The 16,760-nt window shown below is 41.6% G+C and overlaps 1 protein-coding gene across 1 annotated transcript in view; it reads left to right on the top strand.

The window, feature by feature from the left end:
- The window catches only part of ITPR1 (inositol 1,4,5-trisphosphate receptor type 1), a 382,998-nt gene that overhangs the window by 363,456 nt on the left and 2,782 nt on the right, over positions 1 to 16,760 (top strand). The window contains exon 58 of the mRNA XM_049862511.1: positions 9,828 to 9,989. Within this exon, the coding sequence (XP_049718468.1) occupies positions 9,828 to 9,989 (162 nt within the window). The remainder of the gene's footprint in view (positions 1 to 9,827; positions 9,990 to 16,760) is intronic.

Raw genomic sequence — 16,760 nt, forward strand, 5'->3', positions numbered from 1 at the left:
AAGAAAGAATAGAGGTATCAAGAGGGAGAAGGGGAGACCTATATGAACAACTAGTACATATTTGGGATCCGAGTGTAAGGGGCAGGTTGGAAAGATGGGGGTGTGGACAAGGTTACGGAATTTGGAGAATCTGCACATGGCAGATAATCTCTTTCAGCCTTAAACAAGAGATCAACCTGTGTGGGACCGGAGTCAAGAACAGGGGTGGTAACTTTCTTTCCAGCTCTTCCTGAAATTGGAAAGACGGTGATAAAGATGACAGTTTCCTATCATTTCTTTCTCAGAGCATGTATGGGCAGAGCTGGCCTTGAATAAAGCCATTGCAGCCAAGAGATGTTTTCCAATATATAAACCCATCAGATTATATAGTTAGACCAAACACTATTGTATGTGAAGAAGTTTATTGGTGGGGCTCATGAGTTGCATCTTTGGGGATGTGTGTGTATACATGTTTATGTGTTTCAAAGATAAACCCAAGTATTTCTCCCTGAAACAACAGCAAAGAACTTTGGAAAGCTATTAAGTCCACTTCAAGCAAACAAGCAAAACATATTACTGTGTAAAAGTAATAAGAGATCAAAGTTGAAAACTAATGGAACCCAGAAAAATGATAGGGGAAAACCAATGAAAATTGCTAAAGGCCCATGTATAACCTCGGGGAACATTCTGGTATCTTTCTTAGCTAATTGAAAATGTAGGGGAAATTGCCTAAGCAAATGTCATGACCCAGCTTGAACATGACTTTGGGAGAAAGGAGAGTTAGCATGATTGCTCTTTATTAGGAATGTCCAATGGGCCAGCCCTGCCCTTGTCCAGCACAGGCCACTGGCCCCACCTTTCTGTCCTGTTTCGTGACCTATGGTTTACTCAGCCTGGCAGCCCCAATTAACCCGGCACCCAGCTGTGCCACCCCAAATTGGCAGACTCTTTCTTTCTTATGGTCCCTGTAGACGCCTAGAGATCCTTTCACCTGTGGCCCCAGAATGACATGAAAGAACGTTTCTGCTGCTGGCTTTTCTTAAGGATTTCATCAGAAATGGGTGTGGTTCTCTCTGTTGGCACGAGCAAATCTTTGTTACACTGCCTCATCCAAGAACAACTATTAACCGAGTCTGGGAAGGGTAATCGGTAATTCCAGCCCAGCTGAAGATTATATAATGTGGCCTGTTTTAGTAATGTCATTCAGAGCTCTGGAACAGGGCCACACTGACACCTAAACTTGCGAGCAGCTGGGGCAACCTTCACGTGGCTTCGTTTGTAAAAGAGAAATCCATATCTCTAAAATGCTATCCCAAACAAATGCTGTCTACATAGAAAATGAGCCCTGAAACTATAGTCAATATCTGAATTGCAATGCTGACTCCATAACTACGTTTGTGAACCTGGGCAAATGATGTATTGATATATAACACTTTTGCATCATGTTTCCTAGTTTATGGAAACATGATCACATTTTATCCTTACAACAACGCTGTGAGATAGTTGGTGGTCGCTTTAAAAAGAAAAAGGGAACAGAGACGACCCGGGTTGATCAGCTGACTCATTTACGGTCCTGTGTTTTTTTTTTTTGTTTTTTTTTAAACACATTGGAGAGTCAGGACTTGAATGCCTCAGCTCCCAGTTCCAGGCTAGTGCTCTTTCCATTGCTATATTCACATCACAGATTGTCATAGAAATGTGCAGGGCTCTTATATGGCACATGAGAAATAGGGATATTGTTGGGGTTTGTGTTCACTGTACTTTTAAGACTGAATCTTTGAATTTGGGGCTAGCCAACAAATTCCAGGTGTGGGGTCCATTTGTTTTCAGTTGCTTTTTTATTTTTAATGTATAAAAGATATTATAAATGGCAATTTCAGCGTCACTGAACATAGTTAGAGATCATTTTCAGCATTTTTCACCCAGAGCAAGATTGTGGGTTTTTTTTGCTGTACTCTTAGAAAAGTGAGCTCTAAAGATAAATTATCTCCTTTTTTTTAATGGAAATAATCACCCTTTCTCACAAAAGGGACAAATGTAAAGTTTATTGGTTGTCACCCTCCTCCCGGCATTTTTTGAGGGTTTGGATATAGTGGGAAGCCAAATATCTGTTTCCAGGCCCCCTCCTGTACCCCTTTTAGTCATTCCTGTCACCTAAGCATCCTCTGGCACTCTGGGGAAATCCAGTTTGTCTTCTTGCTAGGTAAGATAAGAAAAAACACAGCTGATGCTTGAATTGAAAGGACAGCCTTTACCTCCTTGAATCTTCCCAGAGTTCTAGAGAGTAGAGAAGCAACAAGTCCATTTTTCCACGGCCCATCCTCTCTTCTGTGACCCTTTCTTTTACCTTCCAACCCCCACCCCAGCTAAAAAAAAAACAAAAACTCAATTCTCTAATCTAGCTATAAAAGAACAAAAGAGTCTCCAATAAACGTTGCTACCGTTTTTATGATAAAACTCTACCCGGGTGGACTTTCTCTGAGGAGGGTGATTGATTACCTCTGTAGTATTTCTTAGAACAGCCTCTTCAGTTAAACCTGGGAAGAGGAAAAAAAAAATAATTCTCAGAATGGTTAGCATTTGTATCATATGATCCAACTTCCTTCTCTGTCTTTGTGTCTTTCACACACACACGCACACACACACACACACACACATACACCCTCCCTCTTTCCAGTCAAGGACATTTCGAGAGGCCGGTCAAGGCCGCCCCCATGTCTAAAACCTCAGTGTTTGCCTTTGCAGGGACTTTTCCAACTTTACCTAGAAAAGAACTAACCAGAACCTTAGCACTTGTGGTCAACCTGCTTCCGGCTGTGGCTTCAGTCAGTTTGTGTGCCGCGGCAAGAGGAAGCACTTGCCGTGACGGGAACTGCACTGGCTGGATTGTAGGAGAACCAGGGCAGACAGTACCTAATGACATTGGTATGTGAGATGCCAGCAGCAGAGAGTAAGGGATGCACTGAGGGAAGTCTCAGACCTGGAGTGACAGACGCTGCCGAGAGACGCCCAGGGAACCCTGAGCCCCTCCCTTCCCCCACCTCGACCGTATACACACACACCCCCCAAGATGAACTCATGTATAGACAAAATATCCTAGTTGAAGATGACTTTCCCAAAAATGCAATAGAAGCTCTGAGACATGTTTTTGATCTTGAATAGACCTAAAGGCGAGATCCTGCCAACATGTACAGGGCTTTGGACTCTTAACAGGCTTCCCTGGAGTGATGTAGAAATATCTCAGCAGTCTATGTGAAAGGCTTAGCTAAATAGAGAGCAGTGGGATTCAGATGTTGCTCCTTGTGTTAGTTATTGGGATAGTCTAAACGTTTTCATGTAAAGATTTAGATTCCCTGTGCAGAGGGGGATCCTGCGTGTGAAGGAATCTCATACCACATTGGAACTTATCCTGCTGAACAGGATGTAAAACCAAACGGAGATCAAGAAGACGATTTGGCTAGAATTGCTGATTAATTTTAACTACTGGGTAGATAACTCTGACTCACAGTAACCTTAGGTACAACAGAACGAAACGTCGCCAGGTCCTGTGTCATCCTCAGTTTCACTGGTACGTTCGAGTCCGTCATTGCAGCCGCTGTGCCAGTCCATCTCAATGAGAATCTCTCTCGCCTCATTGGCTCTCCTGTTCACCAAACACAGTGTCTTAGACTTTCTTTCTAGTCTGTCTTAGTCTGGAACCTCTGCTGAAACCTGTTCACCATGGGTGACCCAGCTGGTATTTAAAATACCCATGGCATAGCTTCCAGCATCATAGGAACCCACAAGCCTCTACTGTACAACAAGCTAACACGTGGTGGAACTACTGGGTACTCCTTGGTAATTTGAGATTTGACTGAACAGCCCAGGATTATTACTAAATCAAAACACTGCTAACACCTAGGATCTTAAATTGGGGCATCTATTGACCTCAGAGCAGAGAAGATAACCAAACACACCGTCTAGGGCACCTGGATTCTCTTGAACTTGTTTCATGGAGTTAAGATTTAGTGGTATTCCCCTATCCCAGCTTTTCCTAATTAGATATTAAGGTTGGAGGGAGGCAATGGGGAAGAGCCTATATGGTGGCAATTGATAACTATCTAGATGGGAAATCCTTTTCCAATTTGCACTGAAGGCTTCCTCTGAGTAGAGCATCAGGGTTTGTCCCCAGGATCCGGCGCTAGGCCAAAATGGCCTGCAGCTTCAATTTGCTTGAAGTCTTGGGTTTGTCTTTAAGATATGTATCAATTTCATGTTCAGCTCCAGGGCTTTTTTTTTTTTTTTTAGTATAAAAATATTTGTAGTCATTTATCATTGACTAAATGGGGGCAGTGAAGGTTCAGTGGTAAAATTCTTGTCTTCCATGCAGGAGGCTTGGGTTTGATTCCTAGCCGGTACACCTCATGCAGAGCCACCACCTGTCTGTAAGTGGAGGCTTGCATATTACTCTAATGATAAAGAGGTTTCAGCGGAGCTTCCAGACTAAGACGAGGAAAAAAAGCTCTAGTGGTCTTCTTCCGAAAATCAGCCTGTGGATCACAGTGGTCCAATCCACAACGGATCGTGCAGGCCCAGGCAGCGTTTTGTTCCACTGTGCATGGGTGGCTATAATCAGGGCTGACTCAATAGCACCTAACAACAACAACAACCGTTGATTAAAATGGACACTCTAACAAGATGGCGTTATTTCTTTCTGTGGCTTTATGTATCCCTTGAGCAGGGCCTTCATGCCCCAGGATTACACGTATCTGGTTTATAGAAGTACAAATAAGGCAAAAGCAAACACACACAGAATATAAATGTATCTCCTTTGCTATTGAGGCAAGGAATGCAGATACCAGTAGCAGCCATCCTGATGCTGGTGCACCCCGTGCACTTGTTCGGCAGGTACTTATTTTAGGCACTCACTACTTGGTGTTGGAGCTCTGTGGCGCCCCACAGAGGCAAAGCGCCACGTCCTGAGACCTGCCCTGTGATTACAGTCCTTGGACTGTAAGCACCTTGAGGGCAGGGGCTTTGTCTTTCACATGTTTAAATCCTTAGCGCATAGCTGTGTGCCTAGCACCAAACAAAAAACCTGTTGCTATCGAGTCAATTCCTACTCATGGTGACCCCATGTGTTTCAGAGTAGGACTGTGCTCCCTAGGGTTTCCAATGCTGTGATCTTTTTGGAAGCAGATTGCCACGGCTTTCTTCCACCGTGCCTCTGGGTGGGTTCCAACTGCCAACCTTTAGGTTAGTGGAGTGCTTAACTGCTTTTGCCGCTAGGAGAAACAGTAAATATTCTGTAATTGGTTGTAGAATGGAGAAAGTCAGTGTATTTTACATTTGTTCAAAGATCTTTCTGAAATCGTTGCTTTGGGGGCCAGGATTCACATATGCTATGAAAGAGGATGGGACTATACCATGGAAAAATTCTCATTTTAGTCTATGGTAATCTGGTCACTTGTTATTAGAATGAAGAAGTGAAACTGTTCCGTAAATGTTCAGCTGTGTGCAGACTCTTCAGTGCGTTGATTTTCTGGATTCTTTTGAAGACCTCATTAGTGTGGACGGACTCTGTTTGGAAATCTGTGTTTGCTATTTTTATAGAGGGTTTGCTAAGCAAATGAACATATGAAGGATCCGAGTGCCAGATTTTAGATTGATTCTCTAACCATTTTAGGCAGTTTAGCATTCATTTGCATGCCAGTAATAAGTTAGTTACAGGTGAGTTACAGCTGTTCCCTAAAGCAGTTTGCACTTGTCATCTCCTGCTCCCTCTATCGAGTTAGGTCTCTTGAGCCTTCTCGGGGACTCCAGACCAGTTCCTTCCTTCTCTCTCCCTTTGCCAGCCCCCTTGCCCCAGCCTTTATTATTTCCTGCCCTGTCATTAGTCTCCCACTCCAATTCATCCCACATCTCTCTGACCAATTCTCTGGTACTCTGCAGTCTGAGTTTCTCTTATCTCAGCCAACTTCAGCCAAACTGGTTTCCTCATTGTGCCTCTTCTGTCAGGAATACTCATGCTTGCCCCTAGGTTGGCCAAGTGCTAACCTTTCTTCCAGGCCCATCACAGACACGGTGGCTAAGTCGGCACAACAGTTAAGCACTTGGCTGTTAATCGAAAGGTTGGTGGTTCGAACGCACCCGGAAGCTCTGTAGGAGACAGACCTGGTGATCTGCTTCCATAAAAGGTATAACCAAGAAAATCCTATAGGGAATAAAGCAGGCTATTGTAGTTCAGTGCTGTTGAATCGATTCCCACTCAATGTGTCAGAGGAGTCTGTTTCTTTTGCTTTATTATAATCTAGATGTCCACTCTCCTCAGCTACATTATTATCTCTTTGATGGCAGAAACCCAGTCTCATACTTCCAGATCAAAGCCATTTCCATTCCAAAGAGGTCGGGCTGTAAGGACCATGTCTGAGTTGTTCACTGCTGTATAAGCGAGCACAGAAATGGAGTGCTCCTTAAGCGTTTGCCGAATTTCTTATATTTTTAAAAATATCTTCTTCCGAGAGGGCTGATAGTGCTCGTAATATTGATTTGAATCAACAGAACAATCGATGACGGAAAAATTTGGGAACAGATAAAGGTGATGGTTGAACAACATAATGAACACAATTAATGTCTAAACTGTTCATGAGAAGATTGTTGAAATGGCAAATGTTTTGTTACGTATATATCTACTACAATTTTTTAAAAAATACAGAATAGACACAGTCAAACACAGAGGGGGAGCAGAAATAGCAGAGACAGATCCATCAACAAGGCCAGGAATGCCAAGAATTGCCATTACCAGAAGCTGAAATAGACAAGGATTTCTCCTTCAGCCACACACTGAATTCAGACTCCTAGCCTCCTGGACTGTGAGAAAATAAAATTTATTCTTTAAAGTCAAAAAAGAAGAAAAAGAAATACTGAATATTTCCCCCCAAGATGTACTCAATACCAACAGTTCACAATTTGTAAACATGAGACCATCCTCAGGATCCCCTTTAAAAAATTAGAATTAGTCCTGTCCCTTGAGGACAAATAACTTTCCAGGGACTCAGTTTTCTGCATTATGAAATGCAGTGGTAGGATCAGGGATCCCCACTCCTTCCTGACTTTACACTCCATCCCATTGCAATGGCTGATTTATCCATATGTTCCTCAGAGTTGGACAGTTTCAGTGGGACTTTGGATCTCTCCTCCTCAATTTCTTCCCCTCCTCCGGGGTCAGTCTGTGCATAACTGGCACCTCTGATAGCTTTTTGGCCTTCTGTTTTATGATCTCCTCACCTGGGCTTTGGGTTAATGCTTCTTCACCTCAGCCCGTGCCCTTTCTCTTCCCTCACTGGGGCCTCTTTGTCCCCGTAACAATGAGTAATCGCCAACTGCCTGTCCCTCATGTGTGCCCTCTTCTGAAAAATTAGAATCATTCCTCCCTTGGAGTTGCTCAGACTCTATGGTTGCTCAGACTTGAACATAGGATAGTTCTTTGGTGCAATGGCTTAAGGATTGACATAGGAGCCATCAATATAATTAGTTATGGGTCGCCTCAGCTGCGTTTCAGTGTTTGTACCACGCTTAAATATTTTCAGATGTCTGGTGTTTTTCACTGTAGAGACACAGTAGAAAATCCCTTACACGTAGGGAAACACTTCAGATTTTTAAACTAATCGTCTTTGAAAGGGGGTATTGTGTCCAAAGCTCTTTTTTGGCCATTGCTCTGGGGTGGAAAATTGATTAAGATGAATACAGGCTAACACTAAGTCACATGTGAATTAAGAGTCTGTCATAGGGTTTTTAGTATAGGAAAGTTGTAGTTGTTAGCTGCTGTCGAGTTGACTAACAGTGACTTCATGTACACAGAATGAAATGTTGCCCAGTCCTGTGTCACTCCATCTCACCGAGGGTCTCCCTCGCCCACATTGGCCCTCTACTTTACCAGACATGGTGTCCTCCTCCAGTGATTGATCCTTCCTGATGACGTGTCCAAAGCAAGCAAATAGTACAGTGTTCTGTCATGATCCGTAGGTTTTCATTAGCTAGTTTTCGGAAGTAGATAGTCAGACCTTTCCACCTAGTCTGTCTTGGTCTGGAAGTTCTGCTGAAACCTGTTTACCATGAGTGACCCTGCTGCTGTTTGAAATACTGGTGGCATAGTTTCCAGCATCACAGCAACATGCAAGCCACCACAGTACGACAAACTGACAGATGAGTGGTAGATAAGAAGGCAGAGATTGTCACTTTTCTTCTCCAGCGCTCATTATGAGCAACTCAGGTCTACCAGTTAAACATTTGTCATCAGAGTCCAAGCAGGAAACAGATGATTATCATTCCTTCCTTCCATAAATATTTATCAAGCGCCTACTACGTTTTAGTTACCATACTAAGGTGACAGGCTAGTGAGTTCCCACCCACTAGACTCCCCACATGTCTTAAGCAAATGCTCTAAAGTGGGCATGCTGCTACATTGCCAATGCAATATGCTGTCTTTGTAATATATTTCAACCTGTTCTTCTTACGGTTTCTATATCGCTAGCTTGCCTCAGGTCAGAACGGTATGACTGTCTCACTTCATTTGTAATATTTAGACATGTCCTATGGAATTTTGTTTTTGATTTTAAGTATGTTGATGCCTCCTGTCATGTACAACAGAGATTAGCAAACTCTGACAAGTGCACCCAATCTGGCCTGCCACTGGTATTTGTAAATAAAGTTTTATTGAAACACAGCCATGCCATTAATTTACATATTGTCTATGGCTGTTTTCAGGCTGTAACTGCAGAGTAGTTAAATAGTTGTGACAGAGACCTCCAAAGAGGAAAATACTTACTATTTAGAAAACTTTTGCCAACCCCTGGTGTACACAAAGCAACAACAGCAAATTATTTTTCTGTGTGTATTGGGAGGGGAGGGCAAAGGGAGGGACATAGTTTGTTTTAAAATGTTTTTAATTTATCCTGAAGAGAACAAAATGGGCCAGGCGAGATGTACACTAATTAGATCTGGATGAGTCAGTCTTCTTCCCCTTATCTCATGCTAATTAAGCTTTTCTTACTGCTCATTTCTGCCTCTCTGCACAGGACTAGTGAGGCATACTCTTTTGGAGAAACGCATAAGTGGGCAGAAGGAAGTAGGGTGGGAGGAGAGGTCCATCCTGTCCCATCCTGTTCACCAGTAGTGAGAAACTACTCTTTACAGGTATAGGCTCCCTGTTACCATTGCTCTCGTGTCAATCCCAACTCATAGCAACCCTATGGGACAGAGTAGAACTGCCCCATAGGGTTTCTAAGGCTGTAATCTTTACAGAAGCAGACTGCCACATCTTTCTCCCTCAGAGCAGCTGGTGGGTTCGAACCATTGACCTTTCACTTAACCACTGTGCCACCAGGTCTCCTTAGGTATAGGCTAGAGACATCAGAAGGATGGCAATGACAGGAAAAGGAGGCTGTCTGATTCTCTCTAATCCCAACTCATAGCACTGGCCAACCGTTTCAGGCTGGATGGAAGAGGGGACGCAAGTTAGAGGAGTGCTTTCCACAAGTTTACCTACAGGGAGTGGAACAGGACTCTGGTCCCCACTTTCAGCCTCTTTACCATACTCTCCCCTAAGCAGATGCACACATGGACATCTGCAACAGAACAGAACACCTGGGATTGTAAACTTCATTTTACTTTCAGAGGATTTGCAAGCCGTTTTCCTGGTATGCTCCTTCTAAAAGTACCCAGCGCATTAGTTCTGCAATGGACAGATAACCAACCTAGTGAGATATGGTACCTAGAAATATGACATGGTGAGACCGAAGACTGCCTGTCTTACATCTACCTCCGGAACTGACTCCAGACTCTTTTTTTTCTTCTAATATGGATTCTAGGAACGAAACCTTGATTGGTTCCCTAGGATGAGAGCCATGTCCTTGGTCAGCAGTGATTCTGACGGAGAACAGAATGAGTTGCGGAACCTGCAGGAGAAGCTGGAGTCCACCATGAAGCTGGTCACTAATCTTTCAGGCCAGCTGTCAGAATTGAAGGACCAGGTAAAGAAAAGAAATGCCATCTGCCTATACACACCCACACCCACACAAACACACACCCACACCCAAATGTGATGAGAATAAATCAGTAGTGCATATGTTGAAATGTTGAAGCAGTTCCCCTGGATTAAAAAGAGAACCTGGCAACAGAGGACAAATTCATTTACTCCAATAGTCTCTACTTCCTCCCCACTTCACTCTCCTTCTACAGAATAAGCCACTGGTAATGCTTTTAGTGTTCTTAAGGACAAGGTTTTAATATGAAAGACAAAACCAGAAAATGGGAAAAAGCAAACTAATAAAGTACTATACAAAAAATGGAATGCATAAAAGTATACCCTTTTTACTTATGTTAATCACTGGTGGGAGATTAGAAAGCTCTCACTGGTTTTGCTTCCTAGCCCCCAAATCTATGAACGCTTCCCCCAAGGTATTTAAATCCAGAGACCTGGGATAAACCATACAAAAACCATGGAAAAGCTCTTTTTGGTTTCTTTATTTGCCAAACACTTACTTACTGAATGCCTGTCATATGCCAGGCTTTATGCTGGAGATAAAACCGTGAACAATATAGACATGATCCCTTCTCTCACAGAGCTTAATAGTCTATTAAAGTACTGCCTCACCCCCACCCCACCCCCCCCACACACACCAATCCTGTTCCCAATCAGTGATATAAATGCTTTGCTCCTTGAAGGATATTTGGGGAGGAGGATTTGTACCAAACCCTATGTACTCTTTCTCCTTTTTGACCCCTTTAAAACTAACACCTCCCAGTCACCAAATAGTCAGCTATCTAGCATTCGGATGCAGCTGCTTGTCAAGGACTTGAGACCTGAATGGTGAGCAGACTTAAATCTTGGTTTTATTAGTGCTTCACTGTCCCTGAATGGGATAATCCTATGCAGACGTGGGAACAGTTCAGCATTTTGTATGAGCTTCTGAAATCTTCTTAATCAACCCCACAGACAAGATTGTAAATTTTGCATGGCAATGGGTAGCAGGCAGTTCTGCCCTAGAGATAAGTGGCAAGATACACCCACAGGTGATTTATCACTCTCCCGTGCATCGTAACTAGTGAAGACATGGTCTAGAATAAACTCTTCTTGGAGATGGTTTACAGAGGGTTTTTAATAATCCTACATTAAAATATGTTTCTTTTCCAACTAAACTATTTCAGACTGTATCCCAAGATACCATTTTGCCTCAAGTTCTTTTCTTTCACATGTATTAACGTGCAAATAAAGACTAATGAGAAGTCTTTATTTATGAAGGCTGTCTATAGCCCTGAGCTTGGTAGCCACCTGAAATGAGTAATAACCTAAATAAGGAAAACTAACAACAGTCTAACTAGATGACTTTGCTTGTTATTTCATGAACTTTTTACCCCTGCTGTGAAACATTTGACAAATGTTCCACAGGACAAAACTGATTCTTGACTCCATGGTTGGCTACAGCTGCTTCTCTCCCCCCGCCCCCCACCCCCCGAAGAGCACGGCAAGCTTTCTAATACATCTAGCAAAGCTTCAGTTATCTTCTCCCTTTTGAGATCGCAACAAGAATCTCAGTTAAATGGGATCTTTTTAATTAGGTGCCAAAAAAGTCTTAGAGAAACCAAGCTGATACAGCTTCCATAAAGGAACTATCAAGCTTGATACCATTTTTCAAAGAAACGAATGATCTTTCTTTCATGCCTAGGATGCCAGAATTGCAAGGTCTCAGGCGTTGTAGCTTTTGTGTGCCATTGCAACCAAAATTCATTCTTGCTCACTCATTACTGTTTCTCAGTATCACACTTGGAAGCTCTTTGGGGGCATGTTTCTGTCAATAGGAGAAGTTGGTTGTTTCCAAGTCACTAGAGAGTTTCTTAAAATTGTCTGAAGTAAACCATTATTGGGTATTCTGTAGTGGTGATACCAAGCACACCTTTCTCCATAGGCTCTAGCCTGACCTTTCAATACTAAGAATCTGCTGTCCTGAGTTACTTGGTGAGTGTAATACTGAAGCTGCCTTCAATGCACACTTTGCAAAGTGAGCCTTATTCAAAGGAGTGAGTTGAGCCAAGGAGTTAGCAGAAAGGTTCATAGATAGAGGAGAGTATCAGGGCTGTAGATGTCTCTCTCCTACTTCCTCTTTTTGTTCATGAGGATGCTAAGGTGCAGGGAAGGCTCTTAGGAAGCTTATCCAACGTCACCAGCACTGGCATTCCTGATCCTCCAGTCTGGGTTTGTTTTTATGTTGTATGGGTTCGTTTTTTGTTTTGCATCCTGTTTGCCTCTCACGGATGACTATTTAAATTCTTAATCAATCATTTTTTTTTTTTTTTAAAGAGACTTAAAATTTCAGAAATCACAGGACGCACTAAAATGGTAGGGAGGATATGCTCATTGACATTTCACATAACTCAGCATAGTAGATACCTGGCATTTTTTAAATCTAAGATAGAATTGTTTCTATGAAGCCCAAGGTTTGGCTTAAACAAAATATGGGAAACTTGATTACATATGGAAACCCTGGTGCTGTAGTGGTTAAGTGCTATGGCTGCTAACCAAAAGGTTGACAGCTCGAATCCACCGGGTGCTCCTTGGAAACTCTATAGGGCAGTTCTACTCTGTCCTGTAGGGTCGCTGTGAGTCGGAATTGACTCGATGGCACTGGGTTTGGTTTGGTTTTGGTGATCACGTATGGGCCGAGGTTCGTTAAGTGACATTAGAACCGGTTTGGTTTAAACTGCTTGGTTTAAGCCCTTTATCCATTTTTTCTTTTAAATGTTGGCAGTTGGAACCATTCTTCAGAAAGCCCTTTTCCTGTGAATGAATTTGAAATTGAACCAATTTTTTCTTGGAAGATAGTATAGGCTAAGAAGAATAGGAGAAACCAGTAATAAATTCTCAAGTGCTGTTACCAGGATTGATCTGCTTAAGCTTGAAGTTAGTACCCACAATTACAGTTCAACATAGCTACTTTTAATTGGGAAAATTTTGCTTCTTTCAAAAGGAACTAGTCTAAGTTTTCTTTTGATTAGGTAACTTCTAAAAACCTTTAATGTATTTGAGAATTAACTTGTTAAGTAGACTTGAATTTTCTTAACTTTGGCATTATAGTAATCATAAAGAGTTCATAAATTAATATGAATAAAAAAAATCACACAGATCTGTAAGAGTACTACTGGTTCTGAAATGTTAATTGTGAGAATTCCTGCCCTCTGATAAAGGGGAAAATTTTCTGAATTAAAAATGAAAGTCTCACGAATGATTAATGAGCAAGAAGTACTGTGATAGATATGCTATGAAAGAATACCATTCACTGGTAAAAGTGCTGGAAAATACAAAAATTGCTTCATCACTGAGATATTTTTTTTAGATCCTCTGGTCCAAAAAGCAGCACAATGGAGCAATGATAGCTTAAATGTGAACATCTTTGATTTTAATCTTTACTACTATTGACCCCTTTAGTGGTGGTTTTCTCGAAATACCAGTTTGGGGAGAGGAAAACAGAAGTTCTTATTAAACGTATTAATAAAAGCCTGGTTAGTGGTGTCACTTTTTTTATTATTGCCAGTTGATTAGAATTGCTATTCTAAGTGTTACTTAGTGGTGCATCTCGAAGTTTCCCCTCCCAAGAGATTCTGAATACTAAATGTGATTCTCTTACGTCCTTATTCCAAGGAGGAGAACTTTTTTTTTTTTGCGTGTTTTCTTCATAATGCAGAAGAGCAAATATTGAGAGAAGAAGGGTTCACTCTCTGGAATGCACAACTGGCTTCCTATAGGACAGTGACCCTTATTGATTGTTGAGTCTCTGTTAGGAATACAAGAAATGCTTGAAAATTCAGACCACAATAGCCTGTTATAACGTTTGGCGTTTTTCATGCAAAAGGAGTACCCTGATAATATTAACTGTCTAAGGAAGGGTTTAAGATTAGAATAATTCCCCATAGTTGAAAAATGAAATATTAAAAAAACAAACTTTCTTGAATGTCTATGTTCCTTACTGTGTGCTGGGAGCAGAAGGGAGGACCAAGGCAACATGAGCCCTCTAGGATCCTATAACCTAGCAAGAAAGGCAAAGAAGTAGACCTCTAACAATATGACGCAGTGTGATAAGTGCTCTGATCCAAAGCATGAATAAAGTACTATGGGTCCCTGAGAAGTAGGGAGTGCCCCATGAGGAGCAAGTAAGGAATAAGGAGTGAGGAGGAAACCCTGGTGGCATAGTGGTTAAGAGTTTGGCTGCTAACCAAAAAGGTCGGCAGTTCAAATCCACCAGGTGCTTCTTGGAAATCCTATGGAGCCGTTCTACTCTGTCCTTTAGGGTTGCTATGAGCCAGAATTGACTCAACGGCACCAAGTTTAAGGAGTGAGAAAGGAGCTCAGCCTCTATAGTCTTAAAAGCAGGAGACTTCTGAGCTGGCAGAGAAGTGCAGTAGAGGGCATCCCTGATAAGGAACCAACGTTAGCAAAGGCATGAAAATTCATGGCATGCTCAAGGAATGGCATTATGTTCTGGTTAATTCCACTCGTTCTTTCAACCAGCATTTATGAAACATCTATTACCAGGTACAGCACTAGGGACCGGGGATCCAAAGATGAATGGAATCTGTTCTCTGCCTTCGCAGAACTAAGAATGTAGAGTGGGAGACAAATAGGTGAACAGATACCTGTAATTCAACATGGTAATTGTGCAACAGGGCTGTGAACAGATAGCACTGGGAATTCAACCAGCCCCTGGGCAAAGGATTAGCGTCATTTCCACAGAAACCCCCTCAGAAGTGGTCATGCAGGAGCTTGCATTCCAGCTTGGGAACAGTTGCCAGGTGAAACAGAGAGGAACAGAGCAGGAGGGATCAGCTCTAGGGACCTGAGGAGTATCTATACATTTATATGAAATTGGTATCCATATGATTTTATTCAAGGGATGTTTTGGGTTTACTTTTCAGTGTTTCAGGCCCAACTTTATGAGCATGACTGATTTTATAAAAAAACTAAAAAAAAAAGATTTTATAGGACTATAAAAATTAATTCTGGCTACTAGAGTTTCCCAGCTGTTTAGAATCTGAGTAAGCAAGACCTTGCTGTTCAAAGACTACTCAGATCTGTAATAAATTGGATTGTGGCATACATGTACTGTGGGCGAGCCTTCTTTGGTGTGCCAGCCTTTAATTGTTGAGAGGCCAATACTTGTAGATTAATTTTTGCTCATTTGTACTCTGGGCTTTGTGTTTTTATGAAAGATCTTTCAAATGTTTTAGCTGCATCTGCATTGTAACGCTACAATATTTTTTGTTTTTTGGTTAGACTGGGGTCAAAGGAGGAATACTCAAATTCAAGCTAGTTTCTATACTTATATAAAGAATAGCCTTGCTAAATGGATGTTTTTTTACATGTCTCTACTACAAATGGATGTTTTTTTACATGTCTCTACTACAAATGGGACGTTTCACTGTAATCAAAATAGGTTTTTCAGTATTAGATTTTGAATATAGTAACCTTAGATCTGAACCTGATGGGTATTTTTATCGGGAAATTTCCAGAAAGAATGCAAGAATGCTATTTGAGAATATGCTAAGGATAGACTTGGGTCACTATTTTTTTTTTATTTCAGGTAACAGTAAGAGGTAACAGTGATGCCTCATGACAGGATTAGATAGATAGGTGGGTGGGTGGGTGGGTAGGTAGGTAGGTAGATATAGTGTGTATGTAGGTAGGTAGGTAGGTGGATATAGTGTGTATGTAGGTAGGTAGGTAGATAGATATAGAGAGATAAAGAGAAACAGAGATTGATTGATTGATTTGAGCTAATAAACCCAGAAATTATATGAGAATATGCACTAAAGGGCCCAGAAAACCTAACTGGCCAGAAATGTTGGTCTTGGTTTGTTACAGGCCAGATTAAGTCCTTAGAGATTTTTTTTTTTTTCTCTTGTAGTTGTAATCGGATGATGACCACTGTCAAAAGGGCCAAAAATTTTTAACATTTGCCCAATTCTTTCTCATTTATCAGTCACTTAAATGACAATGACATTGACTTAAAGGACAGTCATTCTGTCTAAAAGGCCCTGGTTGATCAGGATAGGATTTAAACGATGAAATTTGTGTGCCTACTACATGCTCAACTGGAACCCATCCTCTCTTAACACCTTACTCATTTGAGAAAAATGATATGTATATTCAAAACAACTTTTTTAAAAAAATATGTTCCAAAAAAAACTCTTAAAGTGTTCCAGTATATTACAATATACCCAAAGTGATCTTGGCCTATTTTGAAGATAGTCATTAAGAAACCCTTCTAGGCAGTGGTTCTCAAAGCTTGGGCCCCAGACCAGCAACATCCGCATCCCCTGAGAACTTGTTAGGAATGCAAATTCTTGGGCCCCACCCCAGATCTACTGATTCAGAAACTCTGGTTGTGGGGACCCTTTGATCTGTGTTTTAACAAACCATGTGGTGCATGCTAACGTTTAAGAAGCACTGTCCTAAGGGAAAAGAAAACAAAATTAAATAGATATGTGCTAAACACTTGGAATTACCAGGAAAATGACTGCCTGAGCAAGGAATTTGGCCACTAAACTACAGCACTTGGGAGCTTTGAGGTTTATGAGGGAGGGAGGGCCTAAGATGTGATCACTATTTTAGGCAGACAAACCTAGAAAATTAGAATAGGACCACCAATGAGGTGTCAGGTGATGTCTGTGGAAGTGAGAAGGAAGGCATACCATATATTGAAGATGTATTTTACTATAAGGAATAAAATACTAGAGACTTGAAGAGGATA

Source organism: Elephas maximus, chromosome 20 (assembly GCF_024166365.1).
Source record: "Elephas maximus indicus isolate mEleMax1 chromosome 20, mEleMax1 primary haplotype, whole genome shotgun sequence".
Lineage (NCBI taxonomy): Eukaryota > Metazoa > Chordata > Mammalia > Proboscidea > Elephantidae > Elephas > Elephas maximus.